The sequence below is a fragment of the Branchiostoma floridae genome, chromosome 16 (assembly GCF_000003815.2).
Source record: "Branchiostoma floridae strain S238N-H82 chromosome 16, Bfl_VNyyK, whole genome shotgun sequence".
Taxonomy (NCBI): domain Eukaryota; kingdom Metazoa; phylum Chordata; class Leptocardii; order Amphioxiformes; family Branchiostomatidae; genus Branchiostoma; species Branchiostoma floridae.
In genome coordinates, this window is record NC_049994.1 from 12,573,965 (window position 1) to 12,594,130 (window position 20,166).

The following is a 20,166-nucleotide window of genomic DNA, read 5'->3' on the forward strand; positions in this document are numbered from 1 at the left end:
TAATTTAAGATTATGAAAATATAGATTTGTACAAAAATACCCCCAAATGATGACAGAAACATTATTCAAAGTCACAGCCACAGGTCATCTATATCTTTATTTGTTCTTAATAAAAAGTTGAACATGACCCATTATGATCTGTCTTAATGAAAATTCCAAAAATATTTCTTCAACTAAAAGCAAAACAGGTAGTTGAGGGATTGTACACAAGGTGTAAATCATTTTAGGCTTTTCACTGAGGCAGACAGGGAGAGATGTTCAGTCATTGTCTATTGCTACATACCACAAACACCTGTCAACCTGCACACACACAAAGAAACAAGTAAAACGTCATCAATTCTTCAACAATCCGATGTGAATTATGCCCTGGGCTTCTTTCTCCGCTCTGCTTTTTCTGTGAACGGACTCTTATCATCTTCTTCCCGTGTGAAAATATTGTGCTAACACCCTGACCTTTCGGCCAATTGACATAGAGGGAAACTCAACACTTATACCTGTATGGTTCCTGAAGGACTACAATATAAAACGGAATCCTAGAAATGTTACAAATACCCCCATTAGTAGTCGTTCTTTTAGTGTCCAGGCAACCAGCAAAGCACAGACTTAGAGAATGGCAAAAACTTATGAGTGTTGCAAAGTGGGTGCAGACATGTATTTAACAGATGGTAAACTACAAAGAGTTCTCATGATTGGAATATAACTTTCTACACAAGTCATGTGGAATATAACTTGGCTGCCAGGTCATGATGCTTTTATTAACATTCCAATTCTATGAACATTTTTTTCTGGAAAATACATTAGATCTTTAAATGCCAGAGGGATTGTGTGTAGGAACATCTACCCACCACATAAAAAAAACCTAGTGCCGAATCCTTCAGTGTGAGTGGTCTTTAAAGTAGTGTGAATTCCTAACTTGGGCTTCCTGTAATTTCAGCCCTTAATGCTCTGATTGACCATTGAAAAACATTTCAGGCCCTGCTGAAAGTGTATTATGGCTTTGATCACACAAGGATGTCTACATTATCAAACCTGTACAAGTGACACCTTTACACAAGGACCACCTGACCAAAGTGACCACATATTCACTGCCAACTGTCTTGTGATATTCAACTAAAGCTATACATTTTTTGAAGGGGTCATGTAAAGAGCTATCAGTATCACGAGACCACTTTTGAAGACCTTTTCATGGCAGAGAGTGTCTTTGACAGATGTCAGTGGCACATACGGTCACTACCTTGAGATGAAAACCAAATCAGGATCTTCCAAGTGCCAATTCAGCGTATGAGAAGTCCTCTTGTTGGAGAGTCCATGGCCCGGGGTAACAGGAAATCGCAAAACGGAAACTAGTATAGACAAACGTGGGTGATAGAATACTTCACCACTGTCCTGGGACCAAACATTGCAGGCAAGGTCAACATCTGCCCAATACTTCCAACGGAAGTCTGAAGTGAAACTGTGCTTTGGCACATGTACTGACAATGATGCAATATTTGTATTAGAAAATAGAAAGCACATGAAAAGAACGTGTAAAAGATTTGCTGCTGTGCCATTAACCTTGAAACCTTCAAAGTGGTTTTATTTTCACAGTTTTTGTGGTGACCCTTCCAACATTAATTCATAATACCGCAAATACCAGTATGTCTTCCTTGTTAGATAAATGCATTGTGCTACTGCATTGCTTCAAGCACAAATTGAAACACTGCAAAAAAGTTCCTTTTCAACTTCTCAAAGATTTATTGTCATAGATCTCACAACTGCATTGGACAGTGTCTGTTACCCAACTTCATCAGCAATAAAAGTCATCTACAAGGTTTGATGCTGTGTTTTATGACAAGACTGTCACTACCGTTACATACATTGGCTTTGACTTTGCTGAAGCTGACAAAAAAGACACTAAGTCACACCATAGAAGAGGTTGGAAGAGACAGCCTAAATTTTTCATTTGCTAAGGGTCAAATAGCTCCAAGGTCTTTTACTCGCCGATGACATGGAGCCTGTGGTAGGTCTGTCTGCTTTATGTCTCGTTCTTGACACAAAATACAGAGGAAAAAAGAAGAAAAAATAGATACATCTCCCGTTTCTGACATTATCAGAATAAATGTTGGTGCAAAAATTTGACAAGTATCGAAGAGCACTAATATTGCATAGAGATCACGCTATGACGTCATAGGGCGCGAAATTTAAATATCTTGGTGAGAAGCACGTGCTCGGACAGAGTTTACATTCCTCTTGTCGCCCACCCAAGTTCTCAATATTACTGAAGTCCAAGATCACAGCTCCACACTCTATTTCCCATGCCCCACCATGACCCTTCTGTGCCAAGAATTCCGTCTCCGGCATTCCTTCAAACTATTCCCATCCTTGTCTCAATCCCGTACAGCGTCTTATATTTGTCGCTCTCCTTCGACTGAAGGCCAACAGTAAGTGCACGTTTCGGAATTTCGGAAGAAAGGACCTTCTATTTGCCGTCAAACACTTCCACACAGCCCTGGAATAACAAATCTCGGCTCCAACAGAAAGCAGGAAGACTTTGGAAGGGAAACAAGAACAGGTGAAGAAATAGAGCTCGCAGATTAGCATAGCAGGTATGCAATCAAGAGGTCATTATGGTTGAGCGACAATAAAGAAGTCATTATCCTTACATGAAACACCTGTCCTGCAGATGGCTTGACACAGAACAAAGAGAGGGGGACAACACAGAATGTCAAAGGCCACTTTTGGGGTGTTTTTCTAAACATTGACTTTCTTTCTACTCTATTCTAGATTGCTTTGCCTTTAACCTTTGTAAACAAAAGTATCTCCTTGGTATCTGGAAAAATATTTGGATATATTTTTTGCAGTCTGTTTTGACTGGACATTTGAAACAATTAAGAAAATCAATATCAAAGCATGACCTACATATGGCTCTATTTCATTTGCAAACATTAATCTATACAAACAACTTTTTTTTATAAGTCAAAACCATGATAATTGAGAATTTACAATCAGGCAATGTTTGTAATTCTTACTATTCTACTTCTACAAGTATGAATATCCTTCCTTTGATGCTTACAGGTAAACTTATTAAAAGACGGCAGCAACAAAACATGCAAATTTATCATCAGCCAGACATGTCCAAAGTCTGGGGGTGCAGGTGTAATCATTAACCACTCAAGTACTTGAACAAACACAACTTTTTAAATGTCTTTCAATACACAACAATACATGTTAGAGCACTATCTTCAAAAGAGAAATTTTAGGAATGTGTTTTCATAAAAGAGTTCTATCACTACAAATTCTCGTAGCTGTGACTGATGGCATTACCCGTTCCTCTAGTGGTATCACCCAAAGATCACCTTTTCAGTCTGCATGGAAACAATCACGCCAGGCTGCTAAAAATAGCGCAGGCGGGCAGGGGATTCCGAGATTGGGTGGCACCCCAGCAACCACTGGTATGCAGAATCCGGTTGCACTCATGACATTTTAACCCCCTTAATTATGGACAAACATCTCAACAGCCATTATCTGGGCCCTTTGAGGGAAACTGGAGCAGAACACTTGCCAAGTAGGGGGGAAATTCCTGGAGGGACAATATCAAAATACTTCTAAAAATTCTAAAAAATCCAAACTACATGTTTCATCTTTATGTAACCTTAAATTTTATTTCTTACAAAAGTATCTATAATTTTCCGGAGACTTGTTAAACAAAGCCAATAAATTAATGTGTTAAGTTCGTCAATCACCCCCATGTTTTCATAGTCGTCTTTTCTGCTGCTTTGTCTGGTAGGTTAGACCATACAACCTGAGGAATGCTTTAATCTTGCCACCTTGCCCAGACCAGAGGTAATCTTCTAACGCTTAAAGACTACACACCCAAACATCCTCCAATTAGCAACTTCATTGGCCCTTTCTTTAAACTGATTATAATTAATCATAATAAGGGAGATGGCGCCGCCTTTCAAGTTGCGGTCCTCCTCATACAATTAAGTTTGTTAGGCTTTGCTGTGACGACAGTTTCCAACGATTTCTGACCTTTAAGTTTGTTTGTTCTTCAAACTTTTATATGTTTACGTGCTCAGGGGTTAGCCAAACAACTCACAAAAACATTGGGCTGGATTAAAAACATTCTGTGGTAACAGTCATTTCCATAAAAACAGTAGGATAGAGTACAATCGCAGGCTTGGGTATGATTATAGCATAACTAAAACATAAAAGATGTATTATAATTAAATCATATTAATTTGCAATAAACATATCATTATATGTATTAAAACACAGTGTAACTGAGGTGAACCATGATGATTTTCTAAACTTGTAGCTGGTAGTAGCAGAAGTGCAATAGAAGCTTATTTTAGCCAAGCACAGTGGGTCACTCTTCAACAAGTGTGTTGGGTTCTTTTACATGCAGAGGTTTATGGCCAGAGGAGTGCGTAAAGCTCCCCCTACATGGGGGCATCGGCTTTACATCCCCAACTGAAAGGACAAATGCCGCCCCAACCAACGTGTTGTGAAGAATTGTTGTAAGAATTCTCCTTGGAAATGGAATCATTTGGAAATGACTAATGAGGTCATGGAACACCAAAATTCAAACGTCTTTTATGTTCCTCCCCTATATTTTCCCTTTCCTGAAACAGCCTTTCCCCACAATGCGTAAATCCTGTACTGCCAGGTACTATATTGACACATGCATATGTGCGAGGCCTTTCAGCCTTTCTTCAACCAGGCCTGACAGGCCACTCCAACTGGGCAAAGGTCGCGGCTCGGGGTCAACACTCAGACAGGACCGCCCATGCTAAGAAAACTTCCTGACCCTAACACTCTGGAGAGTGCAAGTCCTTACCTATTTATACAGTGATATGTACCCAACCCTGTTGACAGGACCCTACCACGTGGCATTCCCGGGGGTGGACAGGACGGGTAAGCTGAATGCTGCAGAGAATTCAGACAACTTCAAAGGCTGGCGCAATCTTTTTTTTCCAGTCAGCTGTTCCTAGCGAGAGGGTTCCGCACGGTTGTCGTGGTAACCGATGGTTGTCAAGAGGCCTTCCCACGATGTTAGAGTTTCCTGAGTTTAGCAGGGACAGCCCTGCAGGGCTTCAGAGAGTGTTACCTACTTCGAAGTGCAGTGTTTGATTTGCAGAGCTTACAGGGATTTCCTTCGCATTCCAAAACACTCTTTGATCCTGCGACAAAGGCCCTGAGCTACATAAGGACCATATCTTGCTCTACATAACCTAAATTGATACTAATTATGTCGTGCCTGTCGCGTCTTTGCCAAAAATTTTAAGAATCCTTGGAGTTACGACCAATCGAACTGCTACATGTATTTGAATTATTTCAATGTCTTTTACTTTTAATACAAAATCGTGAAGAGACTTTTCGTCCTTAGATTTTTGAAAAATGATTTTTACAAAAATTCTTTGGCAAATGAATCAACCAATGTACAGGTATGTCATGATATACGTATTTGCTATCTGACAACCCTAATAATATACATAATTATCTTTCGGACCAGTTCCTACTTGGAACATTAGACAGGACAAGACGGGGTACTGTTTCTCCAGTCTGTTTTTGTCACGCACGGATCACGCACTGTTAAAGTATTGTACAAGGTTAAAGTCCGACAAGTCAGTTGCAAACACGGTAACATTACAACGAAGGTCTCAAGAACAACCAAGGTAATTTGAGGCAAAAATTTAAACAAACTGACTGAGTTTGAAAGTTGTGCAGAGACTTGATACTGTTTCCAGATAGTTGCGTTGTTACGCTTTGGTGTGTCCCCTGCCATATTTACATGTACCTCCCAGATAACAGGACCCCGATAAATCAAACAACAATTAGACCAAGATTAAGCTTTCAGATGTAAACGTCCAAATCCTTTACACGTTTCCGTCCCCTCGACCCACAATGCACATGAATGGCGAAACATTCTCCGCTGTAGCCCTCATTGTCTCCCCCTTTACAGCATGAGTAATGAATGGACGCTAATTCCACCAACTGACAGACGTCTGTGTCGCAAATCCCCGGAAACAATTCCCCTGAGCGAATAGAGCTCTTAACGTTGTATTTATCGCCGAGCCTTTGAAGTCGCCGCCAGGTGAAAAAGGTCGCTGGCCCTTGTCTAAGGGCAGGACGACGTAAGGAGGTTTGACGATCAAAACAATAGAATTCCTCCTGTCACCTACACTGTCTCCAAATTGTCAACTTAGACAAAAGGGTGTTTTGTCGTCGCCATGCTTGAAAGGTCGCTCCTTCTCCAAAGAGACCACTTATTACACCCTTATCAACTAACTTCACTAAAGGGTCTAATGTCATAAAGGTGTCTTTGTGGGAAGGAGGGAATGTAATAATCTTTCAGCAAGGATGGGCCATTGGGAAGACAATGCCTGTTTTGAAGAGACAATGTGTGAATCTCAGACAGTGACACTTGATCCTTAAGGGAAAGAATTTTGAACTAATCCTGCTTCTTAAGATTGGAGCTTTCCCACCAGGTGACTGTCACGTAAAAGTAAAGGTGAAGGTAGTAATCTCCAAGCAGATCCTACGGTAGCATAAGATAGTATCAAAAGCTGGCAGAGGAGTGAAGCCAGTTAGGAGTGTGTATGTGCCCGTCTGACTCCCTTTGGTCAGCTATCCTCCTTGGCCTACTTTGACACTATCTTATGGCACCGTAGGATCTGCTTGGAGATTAGAAGGTAGCTGTATAGCCTTTTTGATGCCATAAGGTGAGCATTTGCTATCCGTTGAGTCTAGGGCAGGTATAGGAAGGCGGAGCCCATCCCTCACCTTCCACCACCTTTAATATACCTCCCGGATAGATCTAGAGGTCAGGTACCCACTTTTACGCCTAGCTGGCCAAGGTTGGACAAGTCCACTAGTCTGTTTGTCCAGGGGAACAGAAAGTGCTCATAGAGCAAGCGCACGTCCAACCCCACTTGCCCAACATAAGATATTTCTATATATAAGATTTACAGTCATAGCATAACGCATTGGTCTACACAGAAAAATAGAGCCAATCATCAAAGAATTTCATTGCTGCATTAGTGAAAATACAATGGAAAATGTCATTAAGATTTTGAGCAAGTGAAAAGTTGATTTGGGCAAGTAAACTTTACACGTACTTGCCTGATAGGACAAGTGAGTTTTAGGAAACTTGTCCAACCCTAGATGGGATGGATGCATTGATCAGCTAAAGGCTTGCAAAGAAGTCAGTATGGTATTGACATACCTATTGATACAGATATACCAAGTACAGACATACCTACCAGGTAATGACCAATGCCTTCTAAGTTCCTGTTTGTCTGTAGGTTAAATAAAAGGTCTGCTACTGCAGCTCTTGCTTTCACAGAATGCTGTGGCAAAAAATCACTGCAGTGTTTCTGACAGCCTACTGTAAAGTCAATGTAATATTAGGAGGGGAAAAGAGACGTGTGTTGTACTTCAAGTTTGCGGTTGAGATAACATCAAAGCGCATGTTCACTTTGCAGTTAGTTTCCTGCGAGAGACTTCAATGGCTCTACGCTATGTCTACTCATGTCTCATACCTCCACTCAGTGTTAAGACTATACACCGGAACTTGAACATGCAATTCAAGCGGCCAGTAACTGACGGATGCTGTGGTAATGATGACTGAAGCTGTCATTGAATCTCTTGAGATGAAAAGGGCCTAAAGAAGACATTCCTCAGTGTACAAAATACTTTTCTGAGCCAGGTTGCATGTGTGCAACCTGGGGCAAAAACTAGGTTGCACAACTGAATTTCAAGTTGCACCACCAGGTACAATTCACTAATTTCTGAGAAAAAAAAGGTACAATACATCCATGTTTGGCTGATATGAAACGGAGTTGCCACAGTCCCATTATTTCTTACAAGTAAATTGACAACAAAATCGAGTTCTGAGGCTCAAAATCTACGTTGCACCCTGTGCAAGTGTGCAATTGGGTATTTTGCACGCTGTTCCTGCTAGCTAAAAATCCTTTCTGTACTCCAACACCAGGGCCTACATCCAACACTCTGGTTGAGTGGGTCAGAAATATTTGTACAAACAAAATTATGACTTGAACAGGAAAGCAACATTTACATATACATGTAGTAGGACCAGGGCTCTAGCCAGCGTCCGTTTTTCCGTCAATTGACGGAAATTTGCTGCGTCTGACGGAAAAATTTTCAAACCAATCCGTCAACCTTGACGGACAAAAATCCTTGGTTGGAAGCTACAGGCGGCTTGGGGACGCCGTCCACGACCGTAAAAGCCACACACTGTTTGTTTTGCTATTGTTATGATTGTTGACAATGTGTGTCGGCACCCTTTCGCATACGATAATCTCATTAAAACCCGTTTTTCAAGGTCTCAGTTCAGTCCTTCTAATCAATTTTCGCGGTTTTCGCGACGATTGGAATTGGCTGACGGAAAAAAGTTTCGAGCTGGCTAAAGCCCTGAGTAGGACATTATTCACTATCATAAGAAACACTCAGAGACTGTGTCCGTCTGAAAAAAATAAATTCCTGACAAGGAAGAAAAGCACTACTTTGGTTTCGACCTCCCACACAAATTCCTGTGGCCATCTCCCAACTTTCACTTTCTTCCCACCTGCCTTTGAAGTCTGCTTAAGTTCCTCTAAGATATTGGTTCCTTATTTTTTCAAGACCATTACATCCACCTACACAAGAATGCAGTCACAAGGGAATGACCAAGCCTTCCCTGTAAAGTCTGGGACAAAGATCTGAGGGAGAGTGGAGGGTCTGGAGGTTTTAATGTCATCAGGGGTTGAATCACCCACCCCCAGATCTACCCCAGAAAAAGCACCAAGCTTCGTCTTCGTGTGAGCTTGCCTGCATCTTTACTAGAAAAAGAGTATGCAATATATTTTCTTCTGCAGATCTATCTGTTATTCGCTTATTGCATCTTAAAAAAATGGGTGACCTACGTGTATGACCCACATAATATTTCGCTGGTGTTTCTTTCTCTTTTTTCACCTGGTTTTCCATTTAAAACTCAGACGTTGAATTAGTTAACTTGAATCAAACGGTTTTGTACATTTCTGCATTACTACCGTCTTTTCTTGATTATAGAAAATACCCCTTTTGTGCCTTAACTTCAAATATAGTATGCACCCAACTTTGGCAATGACTAGGAGTACATTTTTTTAAATCTAGAAACTTTGAAAAATTGTACTTTACTTGAGAAACTACAGTAATCCAGCCTTCAATTTCAATTCCAAAACAACCATCAATAGTCATATTGGACTTAAAGGCAACATTTTAGTGGACATTTATATACTTCAGGTCGTTGAGAAATTTGTTACTAAAAATCTGCAACCTGAAATGAGTATTGATAGAATGTTCCAGTCTGTAAAATCAATATTAAAAGCTGTCAAAGCATCTGACAAATGATATTCGGTATCAACTAGAGTAAACGACTTTTGCTATTGCTCAATTTATCAGCACAAAGAGACACTGTGTGTTTGGGTCTCCACTACGTACAGCAAGAATACCTGGGTCTACTTGAACACCAAAATATTTCAATATGACAACAGGTAAATATGCATGACCCCTATCAGCTTATTATTAGTAACAGCTATATGTTAAGAGCCCTGTTCGGTGTTGTTTTGGACAAACTATATGTTGAACAAACATATCCTACATGTGACATACTTCTATATAGCAGAAGACAAACTTGACCTGTATTCTTCCTTTATAAGTAGACAAGTGCGCTTTTGCTCAGGTGGCATTTGTCGTGCATACCTGTGCACAGGTGAACAAAACATGTTTTTCACGACGCCTTTCAGGTGCATCGTTTACAGTACCTCCTACACACCTAACAGGAGTCTCTTCACAATGGCATGTTTTTCTCTGTGGTTTGCAAAAGCATGTGCAAGGATTGCATATCCACACCCACACCAAACCACAACTATGCGATGGTGAGTTGTTTGTGTACACCCCCCTCCCACCACGCTAGTCACCCAGTGTCCACACCCCCCTTCACACTTTACACCTTACACAAATCGCCCGACATCCGATACGCTGACATGTCTTGGCTATTACCCCACTGAAAAAGTACCTGGAGAGGTGACAGGGGTCTTAAACGCTGTCATATCTATCAATCTTTTCAGCTTGGTAAGGTGAGGACATCTGTCCTGTCCTCCTATTCACCTGAGTTCAAAGCACGAAGGCTACCGGCCACAAAACCACGGACAGACTTTGCAAGGTGTTTGACACTGTACGAGGCATTTTCTCCCATTGTAGTGATCACAAAATCGAAATTCCTGCCCCGCCCCCTTGCTCCGCCGTGCTCCGCACGTTGAATGGTTGAAACAGCAGTCGGGTATTTACGGTAAATATTCACAAGAGGCATTAGCTCGGAGCGTCCGAGGGGGGAAGCGATATGCTTGATATGGTGTCGGGGGATCCTTCAGTTGTTACGGAATGCTGGAAATACGGAAAACCAATCGTATGCCATTCTTTGTGCACTGTAAGAAAAGTTTTGTCCTATTGAACCTCTCCAGAAAGGCTTTTCCACCTGGTTTGCTGTATAAAAACTTCCTATTTGCTACCTGCTAATCTCCTTGAGTTGAACCATCAGGGAGAAGGGCCTGTCCTCCTGTTTAATCTTGATGACCTTGACAAACAACATCAATCAACTCCTGAAAGACCACTAATTGGTCAACATGGACCAAGATCTGCAAAACACAGTAGCTTGAATCATGCTTCAAGGCAAATGCCAAATTTATGTCCTTACTAGTCATTCAATTGCCCTTCTTTTCTTGCTGTCATTCTAATTTTAATCAACATACTTGTAAATAGAGTTCTAGCAGATGTTATGGACTGTCATGATCTGAATAGGAAATACTAAATTGCAATAGTTGACGGTGGCAAAAACTGACTGAGAAACAGATGTGATACAAAATTGGACAGTTGACATATCATCCTTGATCAGTTGCGGTCTAAAATTACAAATTGCAAACCTATTAATCATTCGACAATGAAGTCATTCATAGCAAACTATCTCGTCCTTGGTGGGAATGAATGTTTCCGTCTGTGTTTCCGTCCAAACTGAACTCTGTAACCCTCATGGCCACAACATGAGTGTCAAAACAATTTCACCGAATTATCCAAAGATAAGTTGAATACCAAACTTAGAATATACCTCAGGACACATTTTTGTTTAAGATTGTGGGTGGAATTGAAATAGCATTCAGTACAAGTCACTGTGCAGCTCCACCCTTATTATTCACACTGCAAAAGAAACAAACTTGAACTTTAAAGGCGTTTTTCTTCCTCCTCTTACTCAGTGACCACATCACAAGAAAACTGGGATTCTTGAGTTCTGACTGTGAGGAGATTCTAAAACGATGATTCATCGACTAGTTAAGACTTCTTCGTTCTAGTGGAATCATTCTCCTTCAGCTTGAACCTATTTTCGTTACCTTGGCTTGAGAATCGTATCAAAAAAGTCTATCTGACTACCATAACTTTGGTCTATTTTCGCAAAATAACCTTCGAACATCAATAAGCTAACAGGTGCCATACTTACAAAATGTTGATTGTTATTTTTGGAGCCCACCTAGTGGACCAAATCTCTAGGTATTCTCCGATACTTTTGTCCCACATACAAACACCATGAGTAGAAAATCTTATTGACAGTAAGGTGTACAATAACACGCTTAGCACAGGTAGCTAATGTGTTTCGAGGTGTAAGTGTACGGCACGTCGTGTCCAAGCTATCACCTGCTTTTGTTCGCCCGAGGGCGAGGTACATTCTTTCAATCCCGTACTTCTACCTATGGCAGATGGTCATCTCCATATGAAAAGGTGCTGGTATGCCAATCGACTTGGGGGTAAATTCAAGCCCGTCCCCAGCAAAATACCACAGAAGAAAACCATGCCAATCAAGTGTAGTATTATGTTGTCCGAGAGAAAGCAGTTGTTAGCGTTTGTGATACGCTTCTCGCTCTCTCGTTGCGTGGGTTTAATGACACGATCAGAATTGATTACATCATCGCGACGGTATCCCCATCTGCCTTTCCGCATGCTTGCGCTCACCGGACATATGCTCTGACCTGTACGTTTAAAAATTGGCCCTTTACATAATTACACACGTGCCTCTGGGCTTAGACACACACTGACAACTTACCCCCAAATGACCCCCACATACACACCTGAAATGACTACTTGATTGACACTAAGGGTGTCTGTGTGGCGCAACGGCTAAAGCGTTAAAATCAGAAGGTCCTGAGAGTTCGATACACGCCATGCCCCTGCCCTCATGATGGTGGATTGACGCCCACCGAGCCTCAAGGCTAATCTGTCTAAAGTTTAGTAAAGGTGCCCAAAACACCTAGGGATTTGGTGCTGCCAGTGTGTCAACATCTAAACACTTGCCACTAAGACCCGTGAATTTTTTTTTTTTTAATGACTACTTGATGATTGGCATTACAGTCCAACTGAAATCTGCGTCTTGAAACCTTTTTCCAGTCAATTTGCTTTATTAACCGACGTCTATGTAGACGCCTTTAATTGAGTCTTAATCCTAAGAATTCACCAATCTAAAAGAAGTATGGCTAGAGCCTAAGACTTCTGTAGGAAAATAATCTGGGATTTGAAGTTGCTTCAAGTTGCTTTGATGTAAATGAAAAGACGCTTTCTGCTGTCGAAGTTGTGATGAGTCCTAATGAGGCTAGTTTAGTCGGGGGACAATGAAAGGCCGGGACCACTTTGTAAGTGCACAATGATAGTGTAATTGGAGGGATGTTCATTGGACAGAGCACAGGCCAATATTGGGGAAAGAACAATTCAAAGAAAGCTTATTTGTCAAATACAAGTTTTCTACAACAAATAATGAATTAACAATTCTCTCTTTTGGAGAAGCATTCTTTTTCCAAGAAAAGACTGTTCAAACCCAATGGATGTTGTATCTGATCTGAGATGGTTTAGAAAAATTTGAGTGATTTCAAACTTATCACAGCAAACATGAGGTTACATGAAATCCACTTCTCTGCTATTGCCTGCTTTGAAGAGACCTTATCCAATTCCTGAATAAAATTGTTGTCATTTCAAATGAGGCATAGATGCAAAAAATTTAAACACTACTCAAAATCAAATGTAGACTTTTCAAAGTTTCTTACTCCATCTTTCAACAACTTCAAAAGTAGGGCAATTGAGTACAAAACTTGCAAGAAAAGCTAACAACAATTATGTATGCCACTTTGACAGTTAATGTCAACGTAGGTGTTTATCTGTATTTTTGAATAGATGAGTCAGCTAAGTATTGGGATTTACCTGTATCTAAGTATTGCACACCTTTGGTGTAACAACAGATTAGAAGACAAAAAACAAAAACATGCATGCAAGTATCTTTCTATAACAATCCATGAAAAGTCTTTATCAACTGTGACAACAGAAAGTTGAGAAATGACTTTATGGCTTGGCCACTAATTACGTGTATCCTGTTTAACCCTGCGTACTTATCTTATGTGTGTTATCCATGGTGACAATCAACCCAAATATTAACTTAGGCGGTGGTTTAAATACCTTCCTCCTACGCTGTGCTGTCATCCACGTACTGGAACAAAACAACAACTGCAAATCCTACCTGACAGCTTCTACATTTGGATTTTCTTATTTTTGTTGTACAATATGACTGCCAGACAGTACCACTATATTCTGGTAAAGTTAAACTGTAATTTCCACAACGAAAATTGGACTTACGGTTACCCAAATTTTGACTGTAAACAGCTCAAGTCTTTGTTAAAGTTGTTCAGTCGAAAATTTGGTAAGTCCAATTTTCGTCGGAAATTACATTTACAGTTCAACTTTTTCAGAATGTCTTCTACCAACACAGAAGAACTTTCAAGTTCAGTATCACTATATATTTGTTAAGACTGTAGAAGTTGGAGCTAGTAACCTTGCACGACAAGTTACATTTTAGCACCACGGACAAAAACAACGCAAAAACCCTCTTCAAGTTCAACAATATGGTTGCTACGGATGTTGAGAGGAAAAGGCGCAGAAAAGCGAGAAAAAACAATGGAAGTAGAACATAGAAGTCAAGATATTGTACAATTGAAACAACCAGAGGGGCGAGTAAGAACAGAAAGAAACAACACCCCGACTCCCGGGATTCGAACCCGCGCCGAACCCGGGCAGCCGGATCACAAATCGAACGTGCAAACCGTTCGGCCATAAAGGCTTAAGCCGTTAGGCGTCTTCGGTTTAGCAGTCCTTGAACACCACTGTTACACTACTCCCCCTTTTCTTTTCAAGATTCGTCCTCGAATCTCCGAGATCGACATCCCTGTGTGGCACATACTAGCCTGTTAATCACAGGGCCGGCGTGGGAACCAGTGAAACAACCAGAGGGGCGAGTAAGAACAGAAAGAAACAACACCCCGACTCCCGGGATTCGAACCCGCGCCAAACCCGGGCAGCCGGATCACAAATCGAACGTGCAAACCGTTCGGCCATAAAGGCTTAAGCCGTTAGGCGTCTTCGGTTTAGCAGTCCTTGAACACCACTGTTACACAATGATAAAATAATGGAAGCAGGATGGATGAAAACTTGGTGCGTGAGTAGAGGGCTGGAGGTGTGGTTGGAGGCCTCAGGGCTTGAATACTATCTTTGAAAGTTGATAACAATTCAGTAAGGCAAAATTTCACCACTTTCGAGTCTTCACTATAGTGTATAGTGACTCTAACATTAGTTGTAGTCACAATTTCAGGCTTTTTACAGCTTTTCGCAACATAGAGAAAGGTGGAATTGCAGGTGTGGAAAGAACCCCAAACAAGCAAAATTTCCAAATTTTTAAAAATGACAAGATTATACTGAGACCGAGACTTCACATTACCCATTGCTTTAATATAGGGATAGTCCTGCTATTTATATATATATAGGTTATTTTCCTGGTTATGTTTGCCATAGATGAAGTTCTTTCAACATCTCTTCTGTCTGCAGTCCTCAGTTCTTCTTTGTCAAAACCACACACAGATGTGCAATGATTTATCATCAGTCCAACCAGACAAAACTCTTCACCAAACAGAAGTTGTTCCAATTAAAATCCCTAATTTTGCCACCACAGTTGGCCAGCGCCAGGTGACACCCAGGTAATGCGCATCACCTGCTCAGCCCTTGGGCAAAACTCCCCGACAACAAAGACTCCTCTCTGCCTACGCTCCCCACTGTTCCAGGCAAAATAAGGGACCCAGGAGTTTTGTTTGCCAAAACTAATGTCTCCGATTGTAGAAATAGACAAAGCTTTGATGGGCGGCTTAGCGCCCTGCCAGGGAAGTGCATCATGGGATAATCCGCTGGCACATGGGATTTAAAGAGAGTATTCAGGAGTCGCTGTATATAGTGGCGGCACATATAGCCTGTTTGTTGGCTTAAACGGGAAGTTCAATGTAGACTTTAAAAAGGACAGGTGGTCTTTTGTACAAGGGAACAGACACTGCTGTCTTGTTTTTAAATATAGTTCAAACAGATGTCAGAGAAAAAGATGGGTTAAATGTATTTCACCTACAGGTGATAGCTAGGTTGAACTGATGTATTTGCTATATTCTATTGATTATTAACAATAACTTTGAGATAGTTTTCAAATATGCCATGTTATCAGTCTCACTATCAATTTCTCCTTGAATGCCACATCCTGCCATAGCAAATAGGTTCAAACAAAATCATAATCACCATGAAGAACGTAACCTAGGAGCCATTCTTCTATATCTGAGCACAACTTTGTACCACTTAATCTAAATATAAGAGTAACGTTCTTCATACGTGTGACTATTAGAACAAATTGTCCAAATTTAGTTCTTTTCATCATAAAGTACCTTGTTTTCACAACATGGCATTCCATTAATGTCCCTTGCCCAAACCAAGGCTGGCACTTCCCGTCAACTCTCAAAAGAAACTCAACATAAACTAGACGTTCCCACGGTTGAAACATTCTTGCCTTTTTCTCAAGACGACCTCTTCAGCCCTTGAGTGGCCATTATCATGTTCTCCTTTAATGAAAAGTTTGCTTCAGGGAGCAGAGTGCACATCTTCAACTCACAAGTGGCACCTATCTCACCCCGTAACAATGAACCAAAGTGTTACAGAACAAGGTTAGTTCAACCTTCAATGTACGCAAACTCCCACCTGAAAAAACACACGACTTTGAAATTGTTGTCGCACTTCCACTGAACCAATTGACTTGGCACAAAATATGACTTTTTCAAGACGCTACTTCAACAGAAGACAATGCAGTATGACACACTAAATTGAAAGACTTTCAGCTTGAATAACAGTGGTATTACAAAGACAACTCGGGCTTGTGAAGAGGTGTGGCTTGGTAACATTCCTGTTTTCGTAGTTGGTTCAACCCACAACCTGAAAACCTTGCCCACCAGAGAGATATGTATGCTCGAATTAGTCACCAAACAAGCATTGCTTGCTTATGACTTTCCTGCAAGATTGAAAAATGATACCTCCTATTTTCACAAATGTACTGATTTGGGTCTTTGACCATCCAATTGTCACAGCTCAATTAACTTTATTATTTTTCTCAAATCTAGTTCATTTGCAACTTTTTCTTGATAGCACATGCCCATTTAACCTTCTTCCTTCTACCTAACCAACCCTGCGACCAATACAAACTTAGTTAGAGCACATGATCTGCCTTAGTAGCAAAAAGGTTAAACACTGAAAGCTTTATGAAGTCCTAATATCAGGGGTGTTAGAGGGATTCCCTATCAAAACAGGAATCCCGAAAGCCAGCCCAACTGAGCAGAAATATGCAATATCAGATGTGGTAGCCCCTAAGGCACGAACAGCAGCTTGGACGATCACGGTCGCCTTATCACAGTTCAATACACTCTGCCGCTGATGTGCGTGATAACAACGTGCCAAAAATATCACACGACAAACTGGTAGTGAACCAGACATATGGCAAATATGTCCCCCACAGCTACCGTATGTTTTTGCAAAAATTATCACATGGTAGTCGATATCATGAACTGCGTGAGATATTGGCTACCTCATGACTGCTGACTTAATATTGAACTTCTGATATCAAAGTTTGCTGATTATCGGCGTATCTAGAATATGTCCGAGCTAAAATCGATATGGTCCTAATGGATACATAATTGCCTGTACATAATGGTTTGATCCGCAAGATTCTGCGACATTTTTTGCAATGAGCATTCCGCGGATTCCGAAGCAAAAGGGACATGTTGTCATGGCAACCAGAGGGCTAAGTAGGACTGACAACTCTGGTTCGGACAAAGGCGAAAGCAAGGTTTGGCACCGAAAATGAAAGGACTACGTTGATACTTTTCGATGGGGTCCTGCAAGGTCAAGAAGCTCTTATGTGATAACCTATAATCAATATCAGGCGCCAATGCCTCCCTGCCATGCTGTACAAGAGAGAGGGACCATGGGACCATGTGCAATTTTGACCAGAACAAAGGATATACCAAAGGGTCAGTCCAGAAAACTGGGCAAAGATTACTGGCATAAAACTGCAAAGAAATACATTTAAAAAATTCACGAGTTAAGCGTTGCAGTAACAAAGTTAGGTGGTAGAAATGTCAAGAAAGTTTAAAGTGCCAGAGATAAAACGTGCGATTTTATTGCATCACTTGTTGTTGTGGATAAATGGTTGGTCCCGCGGGACGGAGGGAGGGCAAGGCAAGACATGACAAAGACAGGAGGGGTACATAAAAGGGAAAGACTCGGGGAAAACCCTTGATTTTGTGGGTTATACAAGTTTTGTCTGGCTTACCTGACAACGTTTGGATGCTCGAAACTCTCCAATTGTCTGAGGAGGGCGATCTCTCGAATGGTGGACATCGGCATGCCTTCTTCACCAGTCTGAACCCTCACCCTTTTCAAGGCTACGAACTCTCCCCCATTTTTCAAGTCTCTAGCTTTGTAGACAGTCCCGTAGGCTCCAGTACCGATCTTGGCAACTTTTTCGTACTGTTCAGTGCCTGGGTCCGGGTCCGTCTCCATGCTCGGGAGTGAGTGCGCCCTGTCCCGAGAGATCTGCAGCTACCACGCGGTGACTGGCGGCGAGCCCTTGTGAAACAGTATCCGGCGGCGCACGAGGCCACACACACTGAAAACCCGCTGCAGAACCGGCCGGTCTACACTGCAGCCCACGCCGCGAACAGACGACCCCGCAAGCTTTCTGTCATGTAAATTTAAATCTCAAATCAAAATATGCAGGAATTTTCGTCCCTTTTTTCCCAAACGGGCCCCCGCAATACAAGATTCACAACTTCAACTCTTTGTGAGAACAAAGTTTTTGAAGCATGTGTCAGCTTTAGGCCGATAGGGCAGGTTTACATATATTTTGGTTTCTCTGGGGATTCCCAAATCGAATGTTTCCGCATTCCAGGTAAAATTTTGAAGGCTTTCTTTGGTTGAACGGGCCGACCTGGAACCGACCCAAACCCGATCAGCTGATCTGGAAACTGCCCCGGTCACCACGGAAATTACACCAGCCTTGGACTCGGAAAAATTCCCATTCATAAAATCTCCGCAATGCATTCAGTCTTCATTCATTCATCACAGCCATTTGTTGACATCCTCCCCGAACGGCCCCTTTCCGAAGTCCCAGAGCATGCTCTCCGGCGAAGTCGATCTTTTCCGGGGCAAAGAACGACAAAGAAGTTGCCAGACTCTTCCTCCAAAGTGTCCTGAATATACTTGCCAGCTCCTGAGGCTGTCGTCTGACGGCTAACTTTGTCTTGCTTGGGCGGTGATCGGATCCCTTTGGCCGACTTGTGTCCTGAAAAAGTGAGTCAAATCAGAGAATCTGCGAAGAAAGAAGTCGGCATATCAAAGGCAATCCTTTCTTCGCAATGTAAACAGACATTTTGTAGTGCGACCGCTCGCAAACTTCCCCTCACCGTGTCCTTACGAGCCGCTAAAACTAAACAAAAACACTTTAAAGCAGTAGAACAAATATTCAACTTACCGTGGGGCGCAAATTTTACCACTTTTACCTCGCGCGCGATTTTTTTCAAATATTTTAAAGGTTTTCTTGCTCGCGAGAACGCTGTAGGTAGGGAGCTAATTATGACTTTGAAAAGCCCACGTGGATTTTTCTCTTGACCCCTGTCCGCTGTGATTGGTCGAGCCTAACACGTCAGATAATACAAATGATTTATGTCGCTAGGGGAGGTGTTTCCCGTCGTGCTACAGGAACAGGAGTTTCCCTCCAAACAAAAACATTGCTGACGCCGGAATCCTGATCAGAAAAGCACCTAGCATGGCCCAAAACTTCAGCATAAGTGCGAGTGCGACAGAAAAGGGAACTTTAGACTGAGTATAAAGAATCGCGGGGGTGGTAGTTTACCTCAGACTCCACCCCTTTGTCGTCTGTAGACTTTCCCGCCACCCCCGGCCAAGGGGTCAACGGTCACGCCTCAATTGGTACATATTGGTATGCAGCAACACAAAGACAACTTGTGATGCCCAACTTGTAGTTTATTAACTTCCTTGCAAGTTCTGATTCCCGGGTTTATTGGAACCACATGTACTTGTTCGAGAGTAATAGGCACTGCGTGAGTCTTGCGGTCAAACTGGGTGTGTGCTTGCTTGCGAAACTTTTCCGTTTCGTGGGTTGTTCTTGAAGCGAAGGCCGCGGGTTTTGACCCCATTGTACTTCACAAATATTGGAACATTCTTAACACCTGTGTGCCACAGTCCGACACTGTGTCGACGGTAACGTGGTGACCAAGAGGGGCCACAGAAATCAGGATGCAATTTATCAGAGCCTGTGTCGAGCTCTAGTCCCTCGGCGCTTTGATCAGTTCGTGCGACTGACACATTTGCTTTGAATCAAGTCCAAAGTAATGTGCCCAGAAATTTTGGGATCGTGTGTCCAGATGGTCTGACCGATAACGAACTCCCGCTGAAGGGTAGGTAACGGATGTTTTCTCTGCCGTCCTGGGTGGCACAGCGGCCACGGCCCCACTACTCTCCTGCTACCCACTGGTCATGCCGCAAGGTCGACAGGTGGATAGAGTAGAATGATAAATTATGATGTCAGGTAGCCTAAGACCCGGGCCTATAAATAACAAAGAAGACAGACCCAGGACAGCCTCCTTCGCAAACTTCCAGAGCGGTTTTCTTTTCAGCGCTCTCCAACTGAGAAAAAAAACGCTTCCGCTCCAGAAATCTGCAACGAAGTATACTCTTCAGTTT

At 42.0% G+C, this 20,166-nt stretch overlaps 1 protein-coding gene across 2 annotated transcripts in view; it reads right to left on the bottom strand.

Moving 5' to 3' along the window:
* LOC118403661 (cyclin-dependent kinase 6-like) overlaps positions 1 to 19,194 on the bottom strand; it is a 30,789-nt gene extending 11,595 nt beyond the window's left edge. Inside the window, exons 1-2 of one of the 2 annotated variants that reach the window (XM_035802440.1) lie at positions 18,935 to 19,194; positions 17,735 to 18,745 (exon numbers count right to left, since the gene is read on the bottom strand). In XM_035802440.1, coding sequence (XP_035658333.1) covers positions 17,735 to 17,964 — 230 coding nt within the window. In that variant the 5' untranslated portion in view covers positions 17,965 to 18,745; positions 18,935 to 19,194. Of the gene's footprint in view, positions 1 to 17,734; positions 18,773 to 18,934 lie in introns of both variants that reach the window. The other variant, XM_035802439.1, reaches the window with a different exon arrangement.
* Between the last annotated feature and the right edge of the window lie 972 nt (positions 19,195 to 20,166).